The sequence below is a fragment of the Pan paniscus genome, chromosome 13, assembly GCF_029289425.2.
Source record: "Pan paniscus chromosome 13, NHGRI_mPanPan1-v2.0_pri, whole genome shotgun sequence".
Lineage (NCBI taxonomy): Eukaryota > Metazoa > Chordata > Mammalia > Primates > Hominidae > Pan > Pan paniscus.
This window is the reverse complement of record NC_073262.2, coordinates 93561947-93585004: the sequence shown is the minus strand read 5'-3', so window position 1 is coordinate 93585004 and position 23058 is coordinate 93561947. Positions and strand designations below refer to the sequence as shown.

The 23058-nt window shown below is 36.6% G+C and overlaps 1 protein-coding gene across 2 annotated transcripts in view; it reads right to left on the bottom strand.

Moving 5' to 3' along the window:
* The window catches only part of GLS (glutaminase), an 84979-nt gene extending 62461 nt beyond the window's left edge, over positions 1 to 22518 (bottom strand). Inside the window, exons 1-5 of one of the 2 annotated variants that reach the window (XM_034954699.3) lie at positions 21837 to 22518; positions 8055 to 8151; positions 7578 to 7699; positions 2595 to 2724; positions 1261 to 1340 (exon numbers count right to left, since the gene is read on the bottom strand). In XM_034954699.3, the coding sequence (XP_034810590.1) occupies positions 1261 to 1340; positions 2595 to 2724; positions 7578 to 7699; positions 8055 to 8151; positions 21837 to 22222 (815 nt within the window). In that variant the 5' untranslated portion in view covers positions 22223 to 22518. The remainder of the gene's footprint in view (positions 1 to 1260; positions 1341 to 2594; positions 2725 to 7577; positions 7700 to 8054; positions 8152 to 21836) is intronic. The other variant, XM_008950618.4, reaches the window with a different exon arrangement.
* Positions 22519 to 23058: the final 540 nt, after the last annotated feature.

Here is a 23058-nt window from a genome sequence, read left to right as displayed (position 1 = left end):
TCAGATTCCTTACTTTCAAAATGAATGGGCTAACCCATATATTTTTTACTGTAAGTACTTGAGGATAATTAGTAAAAAAAATTAACATCACCTAAAATGAAGGTCCTTATGAGTCACAAATTTTTGGCTGGGGGGCAGGGGCTCATGCCTATAATCCCAGCACTTTGGGATGCCAAGGCAGGAAGATCACTTGAGGCCAAGAGTTCAAAACTAACCTGGGCAACATAAAAGATCAAATTTTCATAAAAGGAAAAAAGGTTTTTAATTGCAACATTATCTTGAAAAGTAAAATCTAAAATTACTAGGTTAAACGGCTTTTAGTAGTTTTAACGAAATTTAGGTAAAATTACAACTCTGATATAAACTTTTCAAGCTGTGTTCACTTACAAGTTGTACATCTTATGTAAGTTGTATTTTGATAAAACAGAAAAACTTTAATAAAAAAACAAAAAACAAAGGAATATATCTCTGAGCTAAGTCTTTAAATGAGTGAAAAAAGAATACTGATTTTTCTCTTTGGCGTAATTTTCTAATAAAACCAAATTATATGATGATAACAATCTTTATGTCTAATTCCCAGCACAATGAACACGGTCATTCTTGAAAAAATATTCTAGAACTTTACCATTTTCCAAGGGCCTCTCTTAATTCTTTGATTTTTAAATCAAATCATTCTTTCTAAAGCGCCCTCACATCACTATCCTTTTTATAATTCTGCAAGTTCCTCATCTGTCAGCAGTTGTGCCTGCAATGTAAGCAATTCCCAAATGCTGCTTTCATGGACTTCATGAAATCCTACATGTTTTGCAACTGACTTTTAACTTTGGGATACGTTATGTTGCACTGTCTTAATTCTCATGCTAATTTTATCAGGAACACAAGGAACAAAGACAACGACAGATGGGTCACCAATGTTCAGTTGAGAAATAGGGACTAATTTTATTAGTGGTCAGTTCATTAGAGAATAGTGTCATGTTTTGACAAGCCTGCTTTTCTGAAACAAATTGGTAACTGCAGGTATTTGAATACTACTCAAAAAACAAGACTACAACTGTGAATAAAATAGATGTCTCATAAAAATATAATGTTACTGTTTGAGTTTTTTAAAATTACATTAAAATTTAAATTTATTTACCTTTTGAAATTATATCCTGTTAGGACTAATTTCCATTATAAAAGATGATCTTCTCCATGTCATTCTCACCATTATACAAAAGTTAAGGCTTAGAGTTGGTTTTCATGAATTTGAAATAAACTTACCTCTGTCCATCTACTGTACAAACAGACACACCCCACAAATCGGGACTGAATTTGGCCAGTTGAGGAATATAATCTGCAACCTATCCAAAAGATTGGAAAGAAATGAATAGATATAATATTGACAAATAAGACATTTTCTTCCACCAACAAATTTCTTATCTCATTTTACCTTCTACCAATGACTAGTTATTTTACAACACTCAGTGGCTTCATAGTCTATCTTCTGTAACAATGCTCATGAAAACTAAAGGCAAAACAGACTTGAGAATTATGAGATCTAAAGTGACTTCTCTCAGTCTCTATTATTTCTTGTTTTCCAATGCATTCTTTCTTTCTCATGTTTAGCAGGAGAGTCTAGCAGAGGAACTTGAACTTTTTTTTTTTTTTAAGCAGGAAAAAAGTAAATTTATTTAATCAGGGTCATGGGTGCTAGTAGGGTTTCACTAAAACGTTAGGAATCAAGTATTTAAAAATAAGTAGTAAGTATTTACACTGAAGTTGTTATACACTTGAATCTTGAACATGGATTTAAACTTCAAACAGTGCAATTATATGCAGATTCTTTTCTGCTTCCGCCACCCCCAAGACACAAGACCAATCCCTCCTCTTCTTCTTCAGTCTAAACATGAAGATGATGACAATGAAAACTTTCATGGTGATCCACTTCCACTTAATAAACAGTAAATATATTTTCCTTATGATCTCAATACCATTTTTTATCCTCTTTATTATAAGAATTCGGTATATAATAAATATACAAAATGTGTTAATAGACTATTTATGTTATCGGTAACGCTTATAACAGTAGTTATAAGTAGTTAAGTTTTAAGGGAGTCAAAAGTTATACTCAGATTTTTGACTGCGTGTGGGTTTGGCATCCCTAACCCCTGCTTTGTTCAAGGGCCAAATGGATTATACTAAAGCTACCCAAAGTTAAAACAAAAGAAAACGAAAACTTTCTATATGAAAATCAAATAGTTCCTAGTATTATTTACAGGATTGTAAAAACTAGAAACATTTCGTTTAATACTGAAGGATATCAGATCTGCAGAAATTCTGAATAAGATTTTTTAACTTAAAAATTTAAAATCCATCACCATCATCTGAAAATAAAAAATTCTTACCCTTAGATTTCTCTTTAACCAGAATAACAAAGTTAAATATTTAAAATACTGTAAAAACACTAAATCCAGTGGCTTCATTTAAATTTCTTAAGCGAAGCTAAAGTGTTTTCTTTAGCAAAACACAACTACACAATTTACCCTCTAGACCTCAAATTAAGCTGAATTTATTAAGTGATTCGGTTATGAAAATATGTACATCAAAAGCATTACCTTTCCTCCAGACTGCTTTTTAGCACTTTCATATAACTCATCAATGTGTGAGGTAAAAGACATAAAGTCAGGAATGACAAACTTTCTTCTAAATGCTTGTGTCAACAAAACAATGTTGCTCTGAACACATCTGTAGAATGTAAAAAAATAATTAATAAACTGGGTACATTTCAAATATCAGAACTTGGTAATAATAGTAATAATTAGGACATTGTTTAAATAATAGATAAATTTATCATTTTATACAACTAAATTCTATAAATTATGCTTTCTACATTATCTTTCCTTCCAGCAGTCTTTCAAGTAGTTGCTTGTAAGCTGTTGAACATGTAAGAGATTAATCTGGATGTGCCTAAAATTGTGTCACAAATTAAAAGACAAGGCGTTCCACCAGGTTTAAGTATTAAGACCATCTGAAACAAGCTTCTTACTCAATCAGAGTTGGTAAACATTCAGCATGATGACATCTGGTTAACAAAATTCAGACTGCCAAGGTTGAGATCTTGTTTATTTACCAAGTAATCTCAGAAATACATCTCTTAGTTCTTATATAACTATTACTAGCATTTCATTTAAAAATTAAACATTTTGCATTATAACATATTTTCCTTAATTATATCAACTTTGTTTAGTCAGATTAATTGATGTCTTAAATGAAATGTCTGTTGATATGCTTGTAAAAATAATCTCTAATTTGAAATAAAATTTCATATGAAGTAGTGTAATAATTAATTTTACATTATTTGAGTCACCAAAAATGTTATATTACAATATGCTATTTAATGTAAGATATGTAAATATAATGCAGAATAAAAATGTTTCACTGTTAAAAAAGTATTTTAAAAATATAGTAAACCAAGTGGATGGGAGAGCATGATATTCTGAAATCTAATAATTTGAACTGTATTCTGCTTTTTGCTAAAAAGAATTTAAGCCAGAAAATCAGTATATTAACGTAGCCTTTAAAAAGTTTTGCAAATAGATTACAGCCAATTGTATATTCTGAGCTTCTTAAGTCTCTATAATGCAGTAATAGAATATTTAATTAATATTTAATTAACAAAGGAAGACTTGCTAAACACGCTGTTAAGCCATAATACCAACTATAATAAATCTTAAGAGTAAGATACTCTCAGTATTTCTTGTTTAGTCTGTAATAAATGAGAAATTTTTAAATCTCAATATTTTAATTCAAGTTGTTCTAGATGAAACCAAATTAAAGCTAAAAGCCAGGTTTCACAGTTTAACTATTAATAAGAATTCAGAATAATATATACTCATTTGTTCAATATAAAATTAACAGTTTAAAAATAAAATCCTAATAGAAACGACTATTGTTTCAGTCATAAGGATCCCCCTATTACAACATTAAAAAAATTATAGTCCTAATTTCCATAACTTATATAGTATTGACACCCCAGAGCTAAGAAATATTTACTTCAATAAACAATCATTTTCAGATAGTTTCAATGTTAATCTCAAAAGTATTACCATTATTTTAATATTTTTAACGTTTCAAATAGCTTCTAAAATCCAACTTCCAAGTATCAGAGTTGCAAGAGATGTACATCAAAGAACACCCTTCTCAGAGGAAAGAAAAATAGAATTCCTGATCTTAAACCAGTATTTATATCTACAACAAATCAAATGTACTTCCTCATTTTTCAAGAAGTTATAAATGCAAAAATGAGAGCTGCTGAACAAATTTAAATTATTAACCTACTACCATTTAACTATTTTAATCAGTACCTTTAAAAGAATTTGTAATTAGCCAGGCACGGTGGCTCACGCCTATAATCCCAGCACTTTGGGAGGCTGAGGCAGGCAGATCACCTGAGGTCAGGAGTTCGAGACCAGCCTCAACATGGAGAAACCCTGTCTCTACTAAAAATACAAAATTAGCCGGGCGTGGTGGTGCATGCCTGTAATCCCAGCTACTCGGGAGGCTGAGGCAGGAGAATTGCTTGAACCTGGGAGGCGGAGGTTGCGGTGAGCCAAGATCGCGCCATTGCACTCCAGCCTGGGCAACAAGAGCAAAACTCCATCTCAAAAAAAAAAAAAAAAAAGGATTTATAATTAACAAAATTATACACTCAGTGAAACTACGAATGTTCTGCTCTAGCAGAAGGTGCTGGTAAAGCTGTTCCAACAGCCTTCACTGGTAATATTAACAGGCTGACAAAGACAATTTTGCCTCTCAGGAGAGTATCTAACTGCATACTGATCACCATTCCAAACAGTAAGGTTTTTCTTGGGAGTTATTTTAATATAGATACCATGAGTCTAACTAAGAAATGAGAAGTCATATAAAATGAACTCTGAGGAGGTGCTTATGCTTTTCAGCAAGTTATATCTATCTCTGTCCTTTGTTCAGTTTTCTTATCTGTAAGCTGGGAATAATCATTTTCTTTCCTTAAGTGTTTATAACTAAAAACTAATGCACAATGATTGACAAAACATTTCTCACAAATAATTTTTCATTTGTAAAATAACATAATAAATATGAAATTTTTAAGAAAATCAAACATACAAATGAAAGGCTACCATTCACTTTCTTGCAAAACAAAAAGATCAAAAAATTATGATCATACAAAGAAAGTTTTAATACCTATAAAGTTAAAAATGCATGAATAAAGAAAGGATTCGTTTTCAACACAAATATTTTTACTTCTATTAGTGTTAAGATTTACTAGCATTAAAAACAATTGACTATCAAGCTGGGTACAGGCAGTCTCCAACTTTCGAACAGGTTTTACTCCAAAAAGTATGCTTAGAACGTATTTTCCCAAGTTAAAAAAAGTCACACATAATAGTTGTTTCTCAGATTACCGAAAAAGTCTAAAAATATTAATCTACAATGTATTTTAACACACTGCTTCAACCAAACCTACCCACCTTTATAAATTATTTCTCTGGGGAAAAATGAATCCCATGTTTTAACATCTCCTCCCTAGCTGCATGAAAGGGAGAAGTTTATTTCTGGCAACACTAACTAGGTAACTTCTTATATTTGAAAACAGAGAAAAGAACAACTCTGAAGCAATCACCTTTCCAGGTGACTGAAAGCTATTAAAAGGTTAACAGTTGGAGGTTTTGAACCACCTCATTCTAAGAATAAAGAGAGAAATAATTATGCCCTAGAGACTTGTACTTTTCTACTGGTTGCTCATATAGACCATAAAACATTTGTCAAGTTGGAAACTGCCTGTATTACAAGCATAGATTTTTAAAAATTGGATTAGTGTTTAAAACAATAATTACTATCTCTTAATATAATTGCAGGCAGAAAATTTAATGTTTGCAGTTCCCTGGCTTAATAATCAGAGGATTTAAATTGTTTTTAATTTCATATTTAAACATAACAACATGTTTACAAAACATAAATATTTTTTCAAGCATTAAAAGCGTGTAACTTTAGGAGGCCGAGGCGGATGGATCACCTGAGGTCAGGAGTTCGAGACCAGCCTGGCCAACGTGGTGAAACCCCGTCTCACTAAAAATACAAAAAAGCCAGGCGTGGTGGCAGGCCTTAATCCCAGATACTTGGGAATTGAGGTGGGAGAATCACTTGAACCCGGGAGGCAGAGGTTGTAGTGAGCCAAGATCATGTCACTACACTCCAGCCTGGGCGACAGAATGAGACTCCGTCTCTTAAAAAAAAAAAAAAAAAAGTGTAAAATACTGCTTCCACTTAAAATTCCAAAGCAGTTCCCCTACTGATTATCAACAGATCTACCTACCATTACTCTAACAACTTCATTCACAGATACAACAAAATAATGCCCACAGAAAGCACTTTAATCAGACTATTGTGCAGACAGTTCATGAACACGAAAAATAATCCTTACCGCAAAGACACAAATAAATTTAGAAATGATGTTTTTCTGTCTCTTAAAAAGCAGGTTCTGGAAGTCAAAATTCCTAATACCAACTGCAACACGGACCTAAAGTCTACACTTTAAGGTCAGCTAAGTTAACAGAAACAAGAACCTCCTCGTGAAAAGATAAGATCTTAACCCAAGCTGTCAGCAGTGCTTCACAGCATGCCAGGAAACTTCAGAGAACCACAGTTAAATACTTATACCTTCAGATGACTTCATACTCCATGAGACATCTAGAACAAATCACCCAACCCCCAAAAGAAGATAAAACAAAAGTAAATACATCCATACATAACAAACTTTCAAAGTAGATGCAGAAATTTTTTGGATCCATGTCTGGAAAAAGCCAATGTCTTATAGTAGTATTTACAGTTTTAGATTGGTTTCTACTTAAATAGTAGTAGTTTAAAATACTACTTGATTCTTTGGGATCCATTACACACGTGTCCATTAAATCTTTAAGTAATCAAACTAATAGAAACACATTAATGAAGATAAATAATAAATATATGCAAATACGGGAACATCAAAGTAAAAATTCTCATTCAACCAAATCAAGGCTTTAATCTCCAAAGTTGCCTTTAGTTCTTTACTGTTTTGAAGAAAATGAAAACAGCCAAAAGCCTATGTATTAATATGTCTGAAGAGAGGAGAGGAGCAGACAATGCAGGTATGTAAATGTGAGGAACACAGGTCTGTCTGAAGCCCTCTCATTTTATGATGTCACCTAAATCACCTTGTGGAAAAGAACTAGAGACCATGCTGAGAAAGCGTGCAAGTCATGCAGATGAATTGGGGATCAATATAAGCAATGACAGGACAAAGGATGTGCTCTACTCAAACTGAATGCAATCTCCAAGTACTGTAAACTGGAAACATCGGTGGCTAAATTTGCTTAGAACAGATTTAAAGAAAGAATACTCTTAGCCCGGTGTATTATAGAACCTAATGTGTACCAAGTTCTTCAAACAAATGTTGTTTACAAATCCCCTTTTTCCATTACACAGGAAGCAGTGGCCTTCAAAGATGCAATTTTGTTTTAAAAGCAGAATCACCGTATAGCATAGCAAATCACCATTAAAGGTTTGGCAGAAACTTTTACTTTTTAAAAAGATCTTTGTCTAGCATGACACCATCTGACGTTGTTTGAAGAGTTAATCTTAACATATCCATACACTCTTTCAACCTGGGATCAGACGTTCGCAATCCTGTAGATTTGAGTGCCTGTTTTTAAAAAAATAAGAGTTTGTAAATATATAGTGCAAATAATGTATATGCTTATACCAACTATAAGATTTTATTCCTGTATATAAAAACTTCTGCCCAACACTTGAACATGAATATGGCATCTTAGTGTCACTATTACCCACTTTCTGGACAAGTTTCTCATTGTTTCTTTCTTTTTCTTTCACTGATTACCTTGAAATGAGCATGATAAAAATTTGAAAACATAATAAGAGAAATAGTGTCAGTCAGAATCTACACGTCAGACGACCTTTAAGACTATATTTCAATAATACTGTATATATTTATTATTATTGATTTTTTTAAGTTAAGATAGAAAAATATAAAAACTTACTGTAATAAATTTATGAACAGGTATTTTCTCTTGTCCTTCCGCAATTGTATAGAACAGCAAATCTTCCAAGCTAGGTAACAGACCCTGTTTTATTTTACTAAAGAGGTAGAAAGAATACAAAATTAATCCTGTATGAACATTCTAATGGATTTTTAACTAAATCCATTGTTAAATAACCACTAAACTAGACTACAGCTGAGCTGATATACTCAAGACTACAGTCATAATAAATGTTGATTTACCAAAATCAAATCAGTACCACTATAAACCACACTGAAAAACAAGTAGAAAAAAAAATCATTAACACATTTTTTAATCCCAGGTTTTGAAACCCTGATCATCAACTCTAGTTGTGCTAATGCCCAGCCATCCGTTATGATGATGCCTTCCTATACACCCCAGTACAATCACCCAATACAAATTATAGAGCTCAGCAAACGTTCCGATAAGACTCAACACACTGTTCAGTTGTTTTGGGGGTTTTCTAAATATGATGACTGTATTTACATATTATTCAAATAGTTAACCTGATTATAAAATCTGGGAGAGACAGCAATTAACTACTAGGCAGTAGTTAAGATCAAGTGCACAAGTTCTTGAATCCTGGCTGTAATACTATAGTTGTGTAACCTTGGGTAAATTAATTAACCTTTCTGTGATCCAGTTTCCTCATCTGAGAAAGGGAATAAAACAGTGCCTCCCTCATAGGGTTGTGGTGAGGATCAGTTGACTCAATACATTCAATATCTTTAGAACACGTCTGGCAGAGAGTAAGACTCCACTGACAGTAGTTGTAGTTATTATTTCTAAAGTGATCTAGGTTTACATATCCTAGTCAGCCCTTTGCATCCATAGATTCAACCAACACGGATAAAAAAAATTCAGAAAAAAAATTAAAGACATACATTCAAAAGATAGTATAAGACCTATTTACATAGCATTTACATTTTATTAGGTATTATAAGTAATCTAGAGATGATTTAAAATATATGGGAGGGTATATGTAGGTTATAGGCAAATATTATGCCATTTTACATAAGAGACTTGAGCTGTGGGGGACCTGGAACCAATCTCTTAACATATACAGAAGGACAAGGCAAGACTGTATACATCAAATTCTACAAATCATAAAGACTATTAAAAGAAAAACGTTACCAATAAGTATGCATTAAAAATCTTAATTAACTAAACTAGTGTAACACTAAGATGCTATGATTAACCAAACTTTTAAACACTGAATGTCACACAAATGTTTTTTAAAAACACATAGCTTTATCATTAAAATATTTAATGACATATCCTGATACATAATTATTCCCTGAAACTGTTTTTGCTCTTAGACAACTTTTAAAAATGCATTTGAAGCTGGGCGTGGTGGCTCACGCGTATAATCCCAGCACTTTGGGAGGCTGAGGCAGGAGGATCACTTGAGGTCAGGAGTTCGAGATCAGCCTGGCCAACATGGTGAAACCCCATCTCTACTAAAAATAGAAAAACTAGCCAGACGTTGTGGCAGGCGCCTGAATCCCGGCTACTTGGGAGGCTGAGGCAGGAGAATAGCTTGAACCCGGGAGGTGGAGGTTGCAGTGAGCCAAGATCACGCCACCACACTCCAGCCTGGGTAACAGAGCGAGACTGTCTCCAAAAAAAATACATTTGGGATGTTTTAGTAATAATAACTACAATATATTGATCACTTACTTATATTCTACACACTGTGCTAAGTGTTTTACATGCATTCTAACTTAATCCTCCAAGGATCTTATGACAGAGGTACTACTGTTATCCAAAACATAGTATGATTTCTGGTACATACTTAGAAGCTCAACAAATTTGTTATTTGTTCAAAAAAATGACTACCTCTGTCCCCATTTCACAGATTAGGAAACAGAGGCTCAGAGGTTAAGAAGCTTTCCAAGGTTACACAATGGCAAAGAAGGATTTTTCTGAATCCAAACTACTGCTACATTATACTGGCTCTCTAACTTACTAGCTTGTTATTACTTTTATAAGGTACAAACAAGTTTTCTAGGTCTTATCCTGACCTAATACCATTAAACACAGCTTAACAATACTCACCACCTAATATTCAAAGAAAAAACTGAACCAGCTGTCAAAAAATCAGTGGATAATAACATACCAATTATTTACAGCAAATGGTTGGTCAAATAAACTTCAGATAGTGGTAGTTTGTCACTTTAAAAAACTGCAGAATAAGCTTTCTATGTATTTATCACACAAGTAAATGGTATTTGCTTTGCCTAAAAGCTATGTAAATAACGTAAAATATACACTTTTTTAGCTTATGGCACATAGTGAAAAAAAATTAAAATGACCACGTTATTGCCATAGCTAGCAAAAAAAGACAAATGTTTACTTGCTTTTAAACAAGAAATTAATTTTTATCTATAGGGGAAAGAATTTAAGCCAGCCCTAAAAAATAAGCTCACAAAATAAGCTGTCAAAACTGATAAAAAGAAATTCCTACCTATCTCAGCATTTGAAACCTCAGATTTTGATCTGAGAATGAATTCGCTTCAACAGTCTGGCGAACAAACATACTCAAATATTCTCCTCAAACTTTCCACAAAGCAGAAACTACTCAAGATCATTCATGCCTTAACCCCCCTTTTCTCTCCCTAAATTAATTCTTTCAGGTAATTCCTCACAATAATGTATTTTTCATTAAAATTCAAAAGCTAAAAACTATAGCTTTCAGTAACTATATAGTAACTAGGAAATCCTTGAGAGAAGTATTTAAGTTTTAATGACAAATAGGATTATAGCAATCTTTCAAATCTTATCATCAACAATTATTAATAACCCAAATGAATCCTCCAGATTCCCTTGAAGAGAAAAACATAAAATGGTTATGATATTCAGCAATTCAAATAGGATATAACAGAAGATAATCTGAAGGAAAATCCTTATTTCTCACCTTTTTACTTCTTCTCCAACTTATACTGTCTCTCTCGTTTCCTTTCTAAATGCTGCCTTTAAGATCATCTTACCATCATATTGTTTCTTCTTTTACCCATTCCTTCCCCTACTTTAGCCTTTAACTGTCTTAAAAAATAATTTCTTAATGAAAAAGAAGAAAAATCCCATGCCATGTATGACATCATGTTAGACATCATTTACAGTCTAGAAGAAGTAGGAGACATGTACATAAAATGAGGAATTACAAGAATAGATCTATGACATCCAGACTTTGGAAAACTACTTCGCTGTGGTCTAATAAGGTCAAGCTTTTTTTTAGATGAGGTGGAATCTGAGCTAAACCTGAAAGATGGGTAAGAGCTGGAAACATGGCAACAGAAAAAGATTTCTGGCAAACAGACCAAAGGGATGAAAGTAAGCATTCACTAAGTGTTTATAAAGAACAAAAAACAGCTAGAGCACAGAATGTGTGAATTAAGGTGCCTGTTTCTACCTATAGGCTATTATATGAATACTTAATTTTTTAGTGTTGAGAATATATATATTCTGAATATATATATCTGAGGTAAATGAGGAGACTACCTTCCAAAATCTACATTAAGTTTAAATGCAGGGCCAACTTCTGCAACATGAAAAGAGGAACTGTCTTTGCTTACCCCACTGACCAAATTAGTTTCCCCATACCAAAGGGGGAATTCATACTCCTCAGTCTGGTATGCAGTTCTCTATAAATTAGTTTTACACTATTTATTCCTAACTTAATCCTTATAATTCCCCAATGTAATTGACTAGACTCAATGACCTGTAAATAAGTGCTATCTCATCTTTTTTTTTTTTTTAACCTATCATGCCTTCTGTGTAAAACCTTCCTCTCCCTAAATCTTAAGCTATCAATGATCATTTCAATTGTTTCACAGGACTTTGCCCCCACCAGATTCTCTATACTCTTTAGCATTCTCTGGTATCACTAAGTTTTGTCCTTTTCTTGTACCACTTATTATATGCCAAGCAATAGCAATAAAGATCCCTAAAGTAAGGTTGTGGTCTAGGAGAAATATGACTAAAGCCATGAGACAAATACTATGGTAGAAGTGTTTTTCAAAAAGTATTTTATTAGCAAGTACAGATGAAGTATTTAATTTTGCCTTAATGGGTAGGGGAAATCAAGAAGGTTTCTAATCTGTAATTAGGAGCAACAAGGCAAACTCATCTTCATCAGTTCAAAAATCTTATAAATAAAAAACTATCAAATGAAAGGAAGAAAATAAAAAAAAAATCCTTACTAAGAACTACAAAATGAACAGAGGAAAATAATTGAAACCAACTGTACGGTCTTATTTTGTTAAATAACATTTCATATTACCTAACCTCCCCAAACTATAAAGCTTCAAGGCTGGGGTCAAGTCTTTCTTAATTTTTTTTTCGCATAACTCTTAAAACACATAGTATAGTATGGTAAACCTATGAGACAATGAAAAACTGTCTTTTCAAGTGGGATTTAAAAAAAATGAGGCCTAATAATAACACAATACAAAAGGATTTGCTAGTCTTTATGCCTTCATTTAAGAATAATGATCATTCAGATGATAATTTAGGGTTATTTTAAAATCAGTGTATCATTTTGAATTTATAGTTAGCTGACTGATAACAACTGTCTATCAACACCAGCAAACTGGCAGATTAACAAACCTGTTAGATGGAAAGTTGAACTGATGGTGGCTGACCATATAGTAAAACAGCACATTAGAATGAATGTTAAGTCTAACAAATTGACAAATTCTAGTTATCATCCAAGTGATTTTGCCCCAAGGCTAATCATTGGTGGAATTTAAAAATAAAAACTTACATCTTTTAAGGCTTTACTGCTAAAAAAGGACTCTCACTTTCTATCATATTAAAACCCTATGAGGTAAATTAAGGTGGGTTAATTGTCCCCAGTGTACAGATAAAGAGAGTCCTAGAAAAGTGTGGTGGCATGCACCTACAGTCCCAGCTACTTGGGAGACTGAGGCAAGAGGACTGCTTGAGCCCAGGAGTTCAAGGCTGCAGTGAGCTATAATGGCACCAATGTACTCCAGCCTGGGTGACACAGCAAGATTCCATTTCTAAAAAAAAAAAAAAAAATTTAATTTAAATTTTAAATTTTAAAAAAATTTTGTTTTAAGAGTATCAAAGTCAAGCAGCATGTCCAATGTCACATAAATCTTAAGTGGCTGGACCAGAATTAGTCCTACAAAGCTCGTCCTTTGTTCCCAGTTCCAGACTCTTCCTGCTCTGCCACCTCATGCTCTCAGCGGTTAGTGCTCTATTTTAGGAATAATATCTGTAATTCTTGAACAATAATAAATTTCTAACCAAAATGCAAATAAGAGAACTAAACTGGTCTGCCTTGATAAAACTGCATCCTGTCAAAGCAAAGATGAGATTATATTCAAATAGTGCTGCTGTTTTGACTGGACTTTATAGCACAAATTCATTTAAAAGCACACCAAAGTAAAAAGCACAAAAGCCACTTTATGTGAGGAAATGGTCAGGCTGCCCCTGTCAGCTCATGGTAATTTGTCCATACGTTTGCACAACTTCAGAAGTTTGACCCAAAAGGCAGTCTGGCTGTCTCGGGTGGGAAGACTAGGATCTGGGGAGATCAAGTCTATAACATCCAACTCTGTTAGTTTTTCCAATAACTCATTTCTTCAGCCAAGTATCCTTTAATATATCAGTCTAGATGGAATAATACAGATACTATATGAATTCTGTCACTGCAATCACTTTGATACCACTATAGACAACTTGTTCAGAATAACTAACATATATAGGTAGAAGTTAATGAAAAACTTCAGCCACACATAAGGAAAAATGAAACAGCTATGAAAATGGAATGGGTTGCCTTCTAAGGGAGTGAACTCCCTTGTGAAGGCAGTATTCAGGTAGAGATGAATAACAACAACCTATAGGGAGTATGTAACAGAAGAGAAGAAAGCAGCAGCTGGGGAGAAGGGTTTGTAAGATCTCTTATAATCTTCAATCTAAAAAAAATTAACTCTATAAATTGAATTAGTTTGCTGCTAATAGATGAAAAAAGAAAAATCAAAACAAGTCCTAATACTGTTTGAACTTGTTTAGGTCATTTAATATCTGTGGGCAGCTTATATAATATGTAAAATGAGCTGGAATTAAATGTTCTTTAAAGTTACTCCCAAGCTTAATTCTCAGTTTTTGAGTTGCTAAAAATAGATGTCCTCCAAATCACTACACTAAAGTGAGATCATAAACTTTATTCACTCACGACTTACATACTTTTATTTTACACATTAGCATATTCATCTGGGTTCTAAAACTAACAGAAGTATTTAATGCCACTGAACTATGGAACTTAAAAATGGTTAAAGTGGTAATTTTTATGTTATGTATATTTTACCACAATTTTTTGAAAAAGCTAAGCAGAACTGGATACAGAAGGTAAGAGTGAAGGAGGATTGCTAAAGTAGAGACATGAAGAACAGTCAACTGATACGAGATACAAAAATCCACAAAAGAACAAACCCACCCTTAAGAGTACTGGTTAAAGGAGAACCAATCAAGGCATGAGAGAACTGAACAATAAATATATTTTAGTGTAGGGCTACGCAAACTACAGCAGGGAGCTCCTCTTTTTGTAAATAGTTTTATTGGAAGACTGCCACATCTATTTACCTATTGTTTGCAGCTATTTTGCTACCACCACTGAACTGAGAAGTTGTAGTAGTGACTAGAGAACCCCAAAAGCTGAAAATATTTACTATTTGGCCTTCCAGGGAAAGTGTGCCAGCACTTGTCTTACAGCATCACTGTATTACAGTGCAGTATAATAATGCATCCTTAAAATACACATAAGTTTAACAAGAAATGTTAAACTCTATTCATTACAATGTTTTAATATGGCAGAGAAATATGTAACATTTACTAGGGAGATATATCAAGCATAGTTTTAAATTTTTAAAGTTTGATGTTTGAGGGTACCAGTGAATATGATTAGACAATGCTGATAAACAGGAGCTGTGCAAATTCATACATAACCTATTTTCATACTTTTCTTTCAATGTAATGGTGCTTACTGTTCTTATACAACCAGAATCAGGATATTAGAAGAGTAGACAGTAGAGATTTACAAGTTCAAAATTTAACAGATGTGGTTCCTTTGATTTTCAAAACTATGGAATGTTTTTTACTGTTTTAGACGTTTCCCACTTATAATGGGGGGGAAATCTTAAAAGTAACAAAAGGAGGCAGGAAAAACAATGCCCGTTCTCATAAACCACAACTGCTAATGTCATTTTGGCGTATTTCCTTCTATTACTTTTTCTGAGCTTTTTAAATAGCTTGAGATCATACTGCATAGAAAATTCTGTATTCTAACTTTTGGCCGTTATAACATTACCTTATATCCTAAAAAGTATCTGCAAACATTTTAAATGACTAAATAAGAGACCCTCATATGAATGTACCACAATTTACTTAACTATCCCACTAATGTTGAACATGAGTTTTTCTCCATTATTCTCTAGTATGCATAACACTGTACCAAAAATAATAGGAAATAAATCTTTCTAACACTTCAGTTTATTTTGTGAACTTAGATTCCTAAAAAGGTATGAATACTTTGTAAGTTCCTCATAGAGCTTAAAAATTGCTCTTCAGAAAGTTTACCATCAAAAATTGAAGGACGTGTCTATGTCACTCAAAATATCCTCATCAAGAAGACAATTTTAAAAATCTTTTTTAGAAGCCTGTACCAGAAATAAATAGGCAAAAATATATTTCTTAATCCTGAAAGCTATCAGTTTTATTCATTATGCAACATCTACAGTTCCATGTTTCGAAAGTAATGCTTTTACTATAAACATTTCTTTATAATGAATTTAACATATCAAGCAGAGGACACTCCCAAATGGAAGTCAAGGTACATTTACATTTTGCTTCTACTACGTTGTAGGGGGTCAGAAAATCACTAAGTGCAGTGATGACTCACAAGTAACGTGTTTCATAACCAAAGCAATTTTGCACCTGAGTAGATTTCAGGGTAAAACTGTAGTAACAGTATCTCTATGTGAAAGCTATGTACCTCACTTAGAGATATCAGTAATTAATAACTATTTTTATAAATACATCTGTTTACTCACCTTTCTTAAGCATTTCTCTTACTAGCAAATGACTTAAAGGTGAAAAGGCACAGACAGGCAACTATAAAATATAACCTTAATTTATATAGGATTTAACATGATTGAGCTCCCTCACACAAATTCTATAATTAGGCTTTCAGTTTATATAGTCATAATTTTTCTTCATTTCAAATATCACAAGAAGGAAGTAGTACAGCCTTTTACTATTACTTTCTTTCTTTTTTTTTTGAGACAAGAGTCTCGCTCTGTCACCCAGGCTGGAGGGCAGTGGCATGATCTCGGCTCACTGCAACCTCCACCTCCTGGGTTCAAGCGATTCTCCTGCCTCAGCCTCCCGAGTAGCTGGGATTACAGGTGCCCGCCACCACTCCTGGCTAATTTTTGTATTTTTAGTAGAGACAGGGTTTCACCATGTTGCCCAGGCTGGTCTCAAGCTCCTGACCTCAAGTGATCCACCTGCTTTGGCCTCCCAAAGTGCTGGGATTACGGGCATGAGCCACCACGCCCAGCCTGATTTCTTTTAAATAACTTTTTAAAACTCAAAGAAACCCACAAATATCTTCAGCAAATTTCTTTCAAAGTGACATTTATCTTTGGACTAAAATAGTGCCCCCCCTCCCTTTTAGCTGGCCTACACATTGCCTCATAAAAAAGGCTGAATTCTATTTGGTAGTCATTTCATGGATTAGCTGACTTTGAGGTAGGTAGACTTCTCTATAAAAGAGTAAGGTCTGGAAATATGCAGCTAAAACTCCAGGAGACTAAACCCCTCAGAATCTAATTCTTGTCCTTTCAGTGAATTTCATCCAAATATTAATAAAATTATAAATTAACAGCATGAGTTTGTTAATTACACATCATGGACAAAGTTATCAATGACTAATTGATGCACATTTCAATATAAATATTAGGTCACAAAAATGTTAGGACATATAGTTATTGGTACCTTTTTCACTTGCTTTTAAAAAAACAAAAAACTGGGCTGGGTGCAGTGGCTCACGCCTGTAATCCCAGCAATTTGGGAGGCCGAAACAGGCATATCACAAGGTCAGGAGGTCGAGACCATCCTGGCTGACATGGTAAATTCCCATCTTACTAAAAATACAAAAATTAGCCAGGTGTGGTGGCACGTGCCTGTAGTCCCAGCTAAATGGGGGGCTGAGGCAGGAGAACGACTTGAACCCGGGAGGGAGAGGTTGCATTGAGCTGAGATCACACCACTGCACTCCAACCTGGGTGACAGAGTGAGACTCCACCTCAAAAATAAATAAATAAATAAAAATAAAATTAAAAAAAAAACTAAAACTCACTGATAATCATCACCTAGAAAAAAATTTTAATAATGAAGAAATCAAAAATAACTAAGGGGCTGCCTGAGAAGCCCAAAGGAAAAAATTAAACGTACTTTCCACCTTGATTTTAGCTTAAGTGAATTGTAAATATGTTAACTTTTAAAATTAAAACCAAATGCAATACTGAAGGATCATAAAACACGTGCCCCTATTTTAACAGAGGTTTTGTCATTCAGTTCTAAAACTTAATATTTATATCTGCCAAATACTCAACTTCCTTACTAGTATTGTTCAATCTACCCAATTCAATGTTCGCTGAAATTCACAAGCATTTCATCTTACTTTGAAATTCAATGTTCAGGCCGGGTGCGGTGGCTCACGCCTGTAATCCCAGCACTTTGGGTGGCCACAGCGGGCAGATCATCTGAGGTCAGGAGTTCAAGACCAGCCCAGCCAACATGGTGCAACCCCATCTCTACTAAAAACACAAAAATTAGCCAGGCGTGGTGGCGGGTGCCTGTAATCCCAGCTACTCGGGAGGCTGAGGCAGGAGAATGGCTTGAACCCGGGAGGCAGAGGTTGCAGTGAACCAAGGTCACACCACTGCACTCCAGCCTGTGTGACAGAGCGAGACTCCATCTCAAAAACAAAAAAAAAAATCAGTTTTCAGAGTATACACCTCGATGATTTTCTTTGCCCTTCATTTTCCATTTACTAAATATATGAACTATCAAAACATAAAGCTGAACTATCAAAACATAAATCCATACTAACTAAAGCTAGCTGAAATCATTTTTGCTTGCATTTTTACTTTTAAATATAAACATATTTTAAAGTATGCTTATTTGTGTAATTACAAATATTTCTGAATGCCACGACTTCATGTAGATGTGCAAACATCCAACTACCACATCACAGGTATGCAGTTTTTAACAGAAACTACCAAACTGCCTAAAGTAACTGAACTAATAATTTATACTTCCACTAGCAATGCTAGAGTTCCTATTTTCCCAATTACTTGATTTAACATCTGCCAATCTGAGAAGGGGAAACTGACCTCATTGTTGTTTTAACAGAATACTTTCAATATTGCATCCTGTATGAATTATCTATTTTCTAACAGCATACATACGCTGGTATTTTTCCAGCCCAATTTCTGTTATGTATCTCTTTTCCTTTCTCATTAAAAAATGTCCAAATAAAAAAACTTAATAATGCCCCTTACCTCTATCCCTCTGACTCTTCCTAGGGACCATTCACTAAGATAGGATACATACTTCTGGACTTTATGGAAATAAGTATAACCAGCTTAACAGAGAAAAGTATGATAAAAATGTCCATATGGGCAAGTGCTGGCATAAACCATAACATAGTTTGTGACTTTAATATAATGCTCATTCCAGTTCCTGCTGGTTTTCTGGAAGAGAGTGCTATTTTCAAATTAAAACTCTAAAATTAATCTCATAACAGTATGCAAAATAGGTTGAATTGGAGAAAAGAATGAATATTGGGGTACAGACTTAAAATTTGAAGTCATTGAATATGTGGCAACAAATCTAAGAACAGAGCTTTAGATTAAGAGGTGAAGTATTACCTACACAAAGATGAGAGTCAAAGCTGAAAGAAGGGATATGCTGTTGAGAAGGCAGACAAGTGGGAAACGGGCAAAGGCCTCAGCCTCAGGGTTTACCCAGTGAGGAAATTCAAAAAGAACTAGGAAAGAAGAGAGAACAATTTTGAAAACGAAGAGAGGCAAGCAAAGTTGGTTTTCAAGATAACAGAATGAACCATAACAAAATTAAATAAGATCACTAAAGACAAAACTGAGCAAAGATCATTAAATTTTTCTATATGATATTAAGACGTTCGTGTCCTAAACCACACTAAAGTTGTGTAATGGAGACAGCATAGTCTAAAGTGACATTAGTTCAAAGAGTTTGTGAAAAAAAGGTAAAGTAACTTGCTTATATCACACCTCCTTCCAGAATATAAAGTAAATAAAATATAAACTCAGGACCAAGGAAAGGAGGAAACGCAGATATCCCAGCCATGTGAACTGATGAAATTGGTGTGGTTAAGCATTAAATTTACTCTGAACTTATTTATCAGCAGAGCAAAAGGTAAACACTGCAACTAACATAGTTTCATGTAAGACAGATGTATAGCAATTTCTCAAGATAAACATTTTTATGGAAACTAAAAAAATTAAAAACCTTCATGTGCAAGCCTGAAATTCCAAGGCCAATCTCTTTAACAGGCTTTACAATAATGAAGAAGCAATGTTTTCTCATTTATTTAATAAATAGTTATGTGTCATTTAACACACGCCAAATATTGTTCTAAGCCTTTTACAAAATGTTAATTTAATTTTCTCATGGTTATTTCTTTTAATAATACTACATAAAATCTGGCACAGTCCTGAGTGAGTGCTAGCATACCAGGTGGACTGCTGATTGAGGGATGACCTATGCTTTGCAGGCTAAGCATTAGAAAGGATAACAGGATCAACTGGGAGCTTACCTCCCACGATAAGAGAAATGTTTGTCACATAAAGGCAAAATGAAAGGAGCCAAAGAGGGAAAGCTACATTTGGAAACCAGATCATTAAGGAAATAGAAACTTTAACCAATTAAAATACTTTCTTCACAACCTTGAGGCCATTGCTAAAAGGTGATTTTTTATTAAAAAGGCAATGAAACCAGAAACTTCTGGACAAGTAAATCACAGAAGAAACTCAATTTCCTGTTTGACAAAAGAGGAAAAAAAAAGAGAGGCACTAGAGCCACTGCAGACACAGACCTGAAGACATAATTTTACTAGAATGCAGTTCCCATCTTGTAGCCTTTAAGATGAACTTTTAAACGGTTGTGACTGCATTTTGCAATTCTGTACCTTGGGCACTTGCACGTAAACTTGTTACTTGCTTGGTAAACCGGATGATGTTAAAGTAAAAGTGAGTCCCAGATGAGATTAAATTATCATTCTAGTCCCTAAAATATGAGAGAAGTACAAATTTAACAGAAGTATAGCTTTTTAGAACTTGAAAGGATTTAAGTCATCTAACCCAAGATATTAAATAACCTGTCCATGGTCAGGACGCTATTTTGTGGCACAAAACCAACATCACAAAATACCACAAATTTCGCCCATCATCAAGTGATTTTTTTCAAATAATCTTTTTCAGTCTGGGAGAAGAACTTTAGAAAAGTTTCTGGAAGGTCCCAACTTCAATTACAGGAAAACATCAAGCAGGCGTGAGATTGAAATTATAAGAATGTTCTCACTTTCAGTTTGACTTAAGGAACCCTAGAGCTGGAAATAGCAGCAGAAATAAAAGGGAAGCAAAACAGGTTAGAGTGTCAGCGTACAAAGCCAGAAAAAGAGTAAGGTATAATGAAAGCAGACTGGTAAATTTTTACCCATTTTGGGAAAACAAAGTGGTCCATTTGTATTACACAAGACAAAAATATATAGGAGACTGCTTTGCATATTGTTTAAGAAAAACCAATTTTGCTTTAAGACTAAACTACTGTGCCATACACATACAGGATGAGTCAACATCCTATCACAATGAAGTCACAAAACCTACTCAACTCAGATTTTTCACTGAGTTAGTGTATTACGTCACATTTCATCTTGGCTATTTAACTTTTATTTCTAAAAATCTCCCCATCTCACGGAAGACCTGACAAGCCAAAGCTGGTCCCTTATGCAAACAGGTGGTCTATACTGCGTGCCCCATCTTCTCGGCCACATGACCCGATTCCTCCTAATCTCACTTCTGAAACATTGTTTCCGGTGCCCCAGATGGCTCTACACGTGCCTGAGGTAGCCACTCCAGAAATATAAAGAGCTCTCTGTCACATCTGGCTTCCAACCGGATGATGGCAGAAACCAAGGGAGGGCAGGCAGAGCGGAAACGAGCCAGGAAAAGCGACAAGTCAGGAAGGTAAAGGCTCTGCTGAACACCCAACTCCTAAATGTCACTCAGTGGAGATGTTCGTGCAGCATCGCCCACGAATGGCTGGGGCGGGCGGCCAGGCGCTGCAGCCGCGAGCCAGGGAGCTGAGCACGCGGCGCGGGCAGGGGAGCGGCCTCTCTGGCGCTGGGGACGCCAGGCGAGCCCATCAAGCCCCACCGCGGCCCCACCAGGGCGACCCCCGCCGGGGGCGGAGAAGGGAAGTGGGGGCCTGGCGGAGGGTTGCGGGCGGGGAAGGCGCGGGCGGGGCCGGGCCTAATCACATGGCGCAGACGGCGCAGGCCGCCCGGCACCTCTTTCTTTCTCTTTTCTAGAACCTCGGCTCCTATCCCGCCCCACCGCAGGGCCCCACACAGCCTGAGCCCGGGCCCCGAACGGAACGAGGCCTCCTGCGCCTCGCGGAGACACTCACTTTTCACCTGAGGCCACCAGCTCTTTGCCCTCGCTGTTGCCAAACGCGTCCGTCTCCCCGGGGCCGTCTTTGGGGCCGGGCGCCGCCGGGGCAGCGGGTGGCGACACCCCGGGCTGCGGATGCGTGCTCCCCTTGCCCAGCTCCTGCAAGATCTCCGAAGGAGAGCTGGACAGGCCCCGCGCGAGGGGCTCCGCCGGCCAGCCGCCCCCGCCCCACCACGGGTGGAGTCGCGCGGCGGCAGCCGGGCCCGCGGCCGGCCGTCCCCCGCCTCGGGGACGCCGGCACAGGGTGACCAAGGGCTGTGCCCGCCGCAGAGTCGCGCTCACGCCGGCGGGCGACCGCAGGAGCAGGTCCCGCAGCATCCCCGAGCCTCGCAGCCGCATCATGCCGCCGGGTCCGTCAGCGCCCGCTCAACAGGGGAGGATGCTCCGGGCGTGGGCGGCCGGTTTCCTCGGGGAACGCGGTCTGTGGTGGGGCGGTGAGATGACAGAAGAGGAAAGGGCAGCTACGTGGGTGTGGTTCCGGCTCGGACTCCCGCAGCGGATGCGGGTGCTGGTGCTGGTGCTGCTGCTGCTGCTGCTGCGCCCTAGGATTGCCGCGACCGGTTCTCTTCGCTCCGCCTAAGGTTCCGCACTGAGGCTAAAGCGCAGGGGAGGGCTAGAGACCTTCAGCGCTCGCCGACGGCCCGCCCCTTTCGCCCGCTGCGATTGGCTCAAATCCTCGACCTCTCTTTTGATTGGCGATTAGGGCAGTCAAATTTCTCTCGGCTCTGGGTGCGCGGAGAGTAGGGCGGGGGATTGGTGGGGGGCGGGGAGAGGAGTCAAACTGACGTGTGAAGCGGGTGAGCCAGGCCCGGCTGCTCAGTAGCCACTTTCTGCACGCCGTGCCAACTCCGAGGCTAGCCTAGTTGGGTACTAGGGGCTCTGGGTTCTCGCATTTATGAAGCAGTGGGCTCCTCCACTCCGGGAATTCGAGCTGTTGGGGAGACTCATGGGCGAGATCCCCCGCAGCCGAGGGCAGTGAGGTCAGCAGGTTTGGCAGGGCTGAGTCTGGCCGAGCTGTCGGAACTCAGCCGATCCCAGCTCGCATCTGGCCCCCAGGTCAGGGCGTCTGGCGACTCCTCCGAGAGCAGCCCCGGACAAGCTTCATCCCTCTCCCAAATGTAACATTTGCTTGAAACTTTCCATGATTGGCTACTACCCAGACGTGAAGTGTTTTGGAA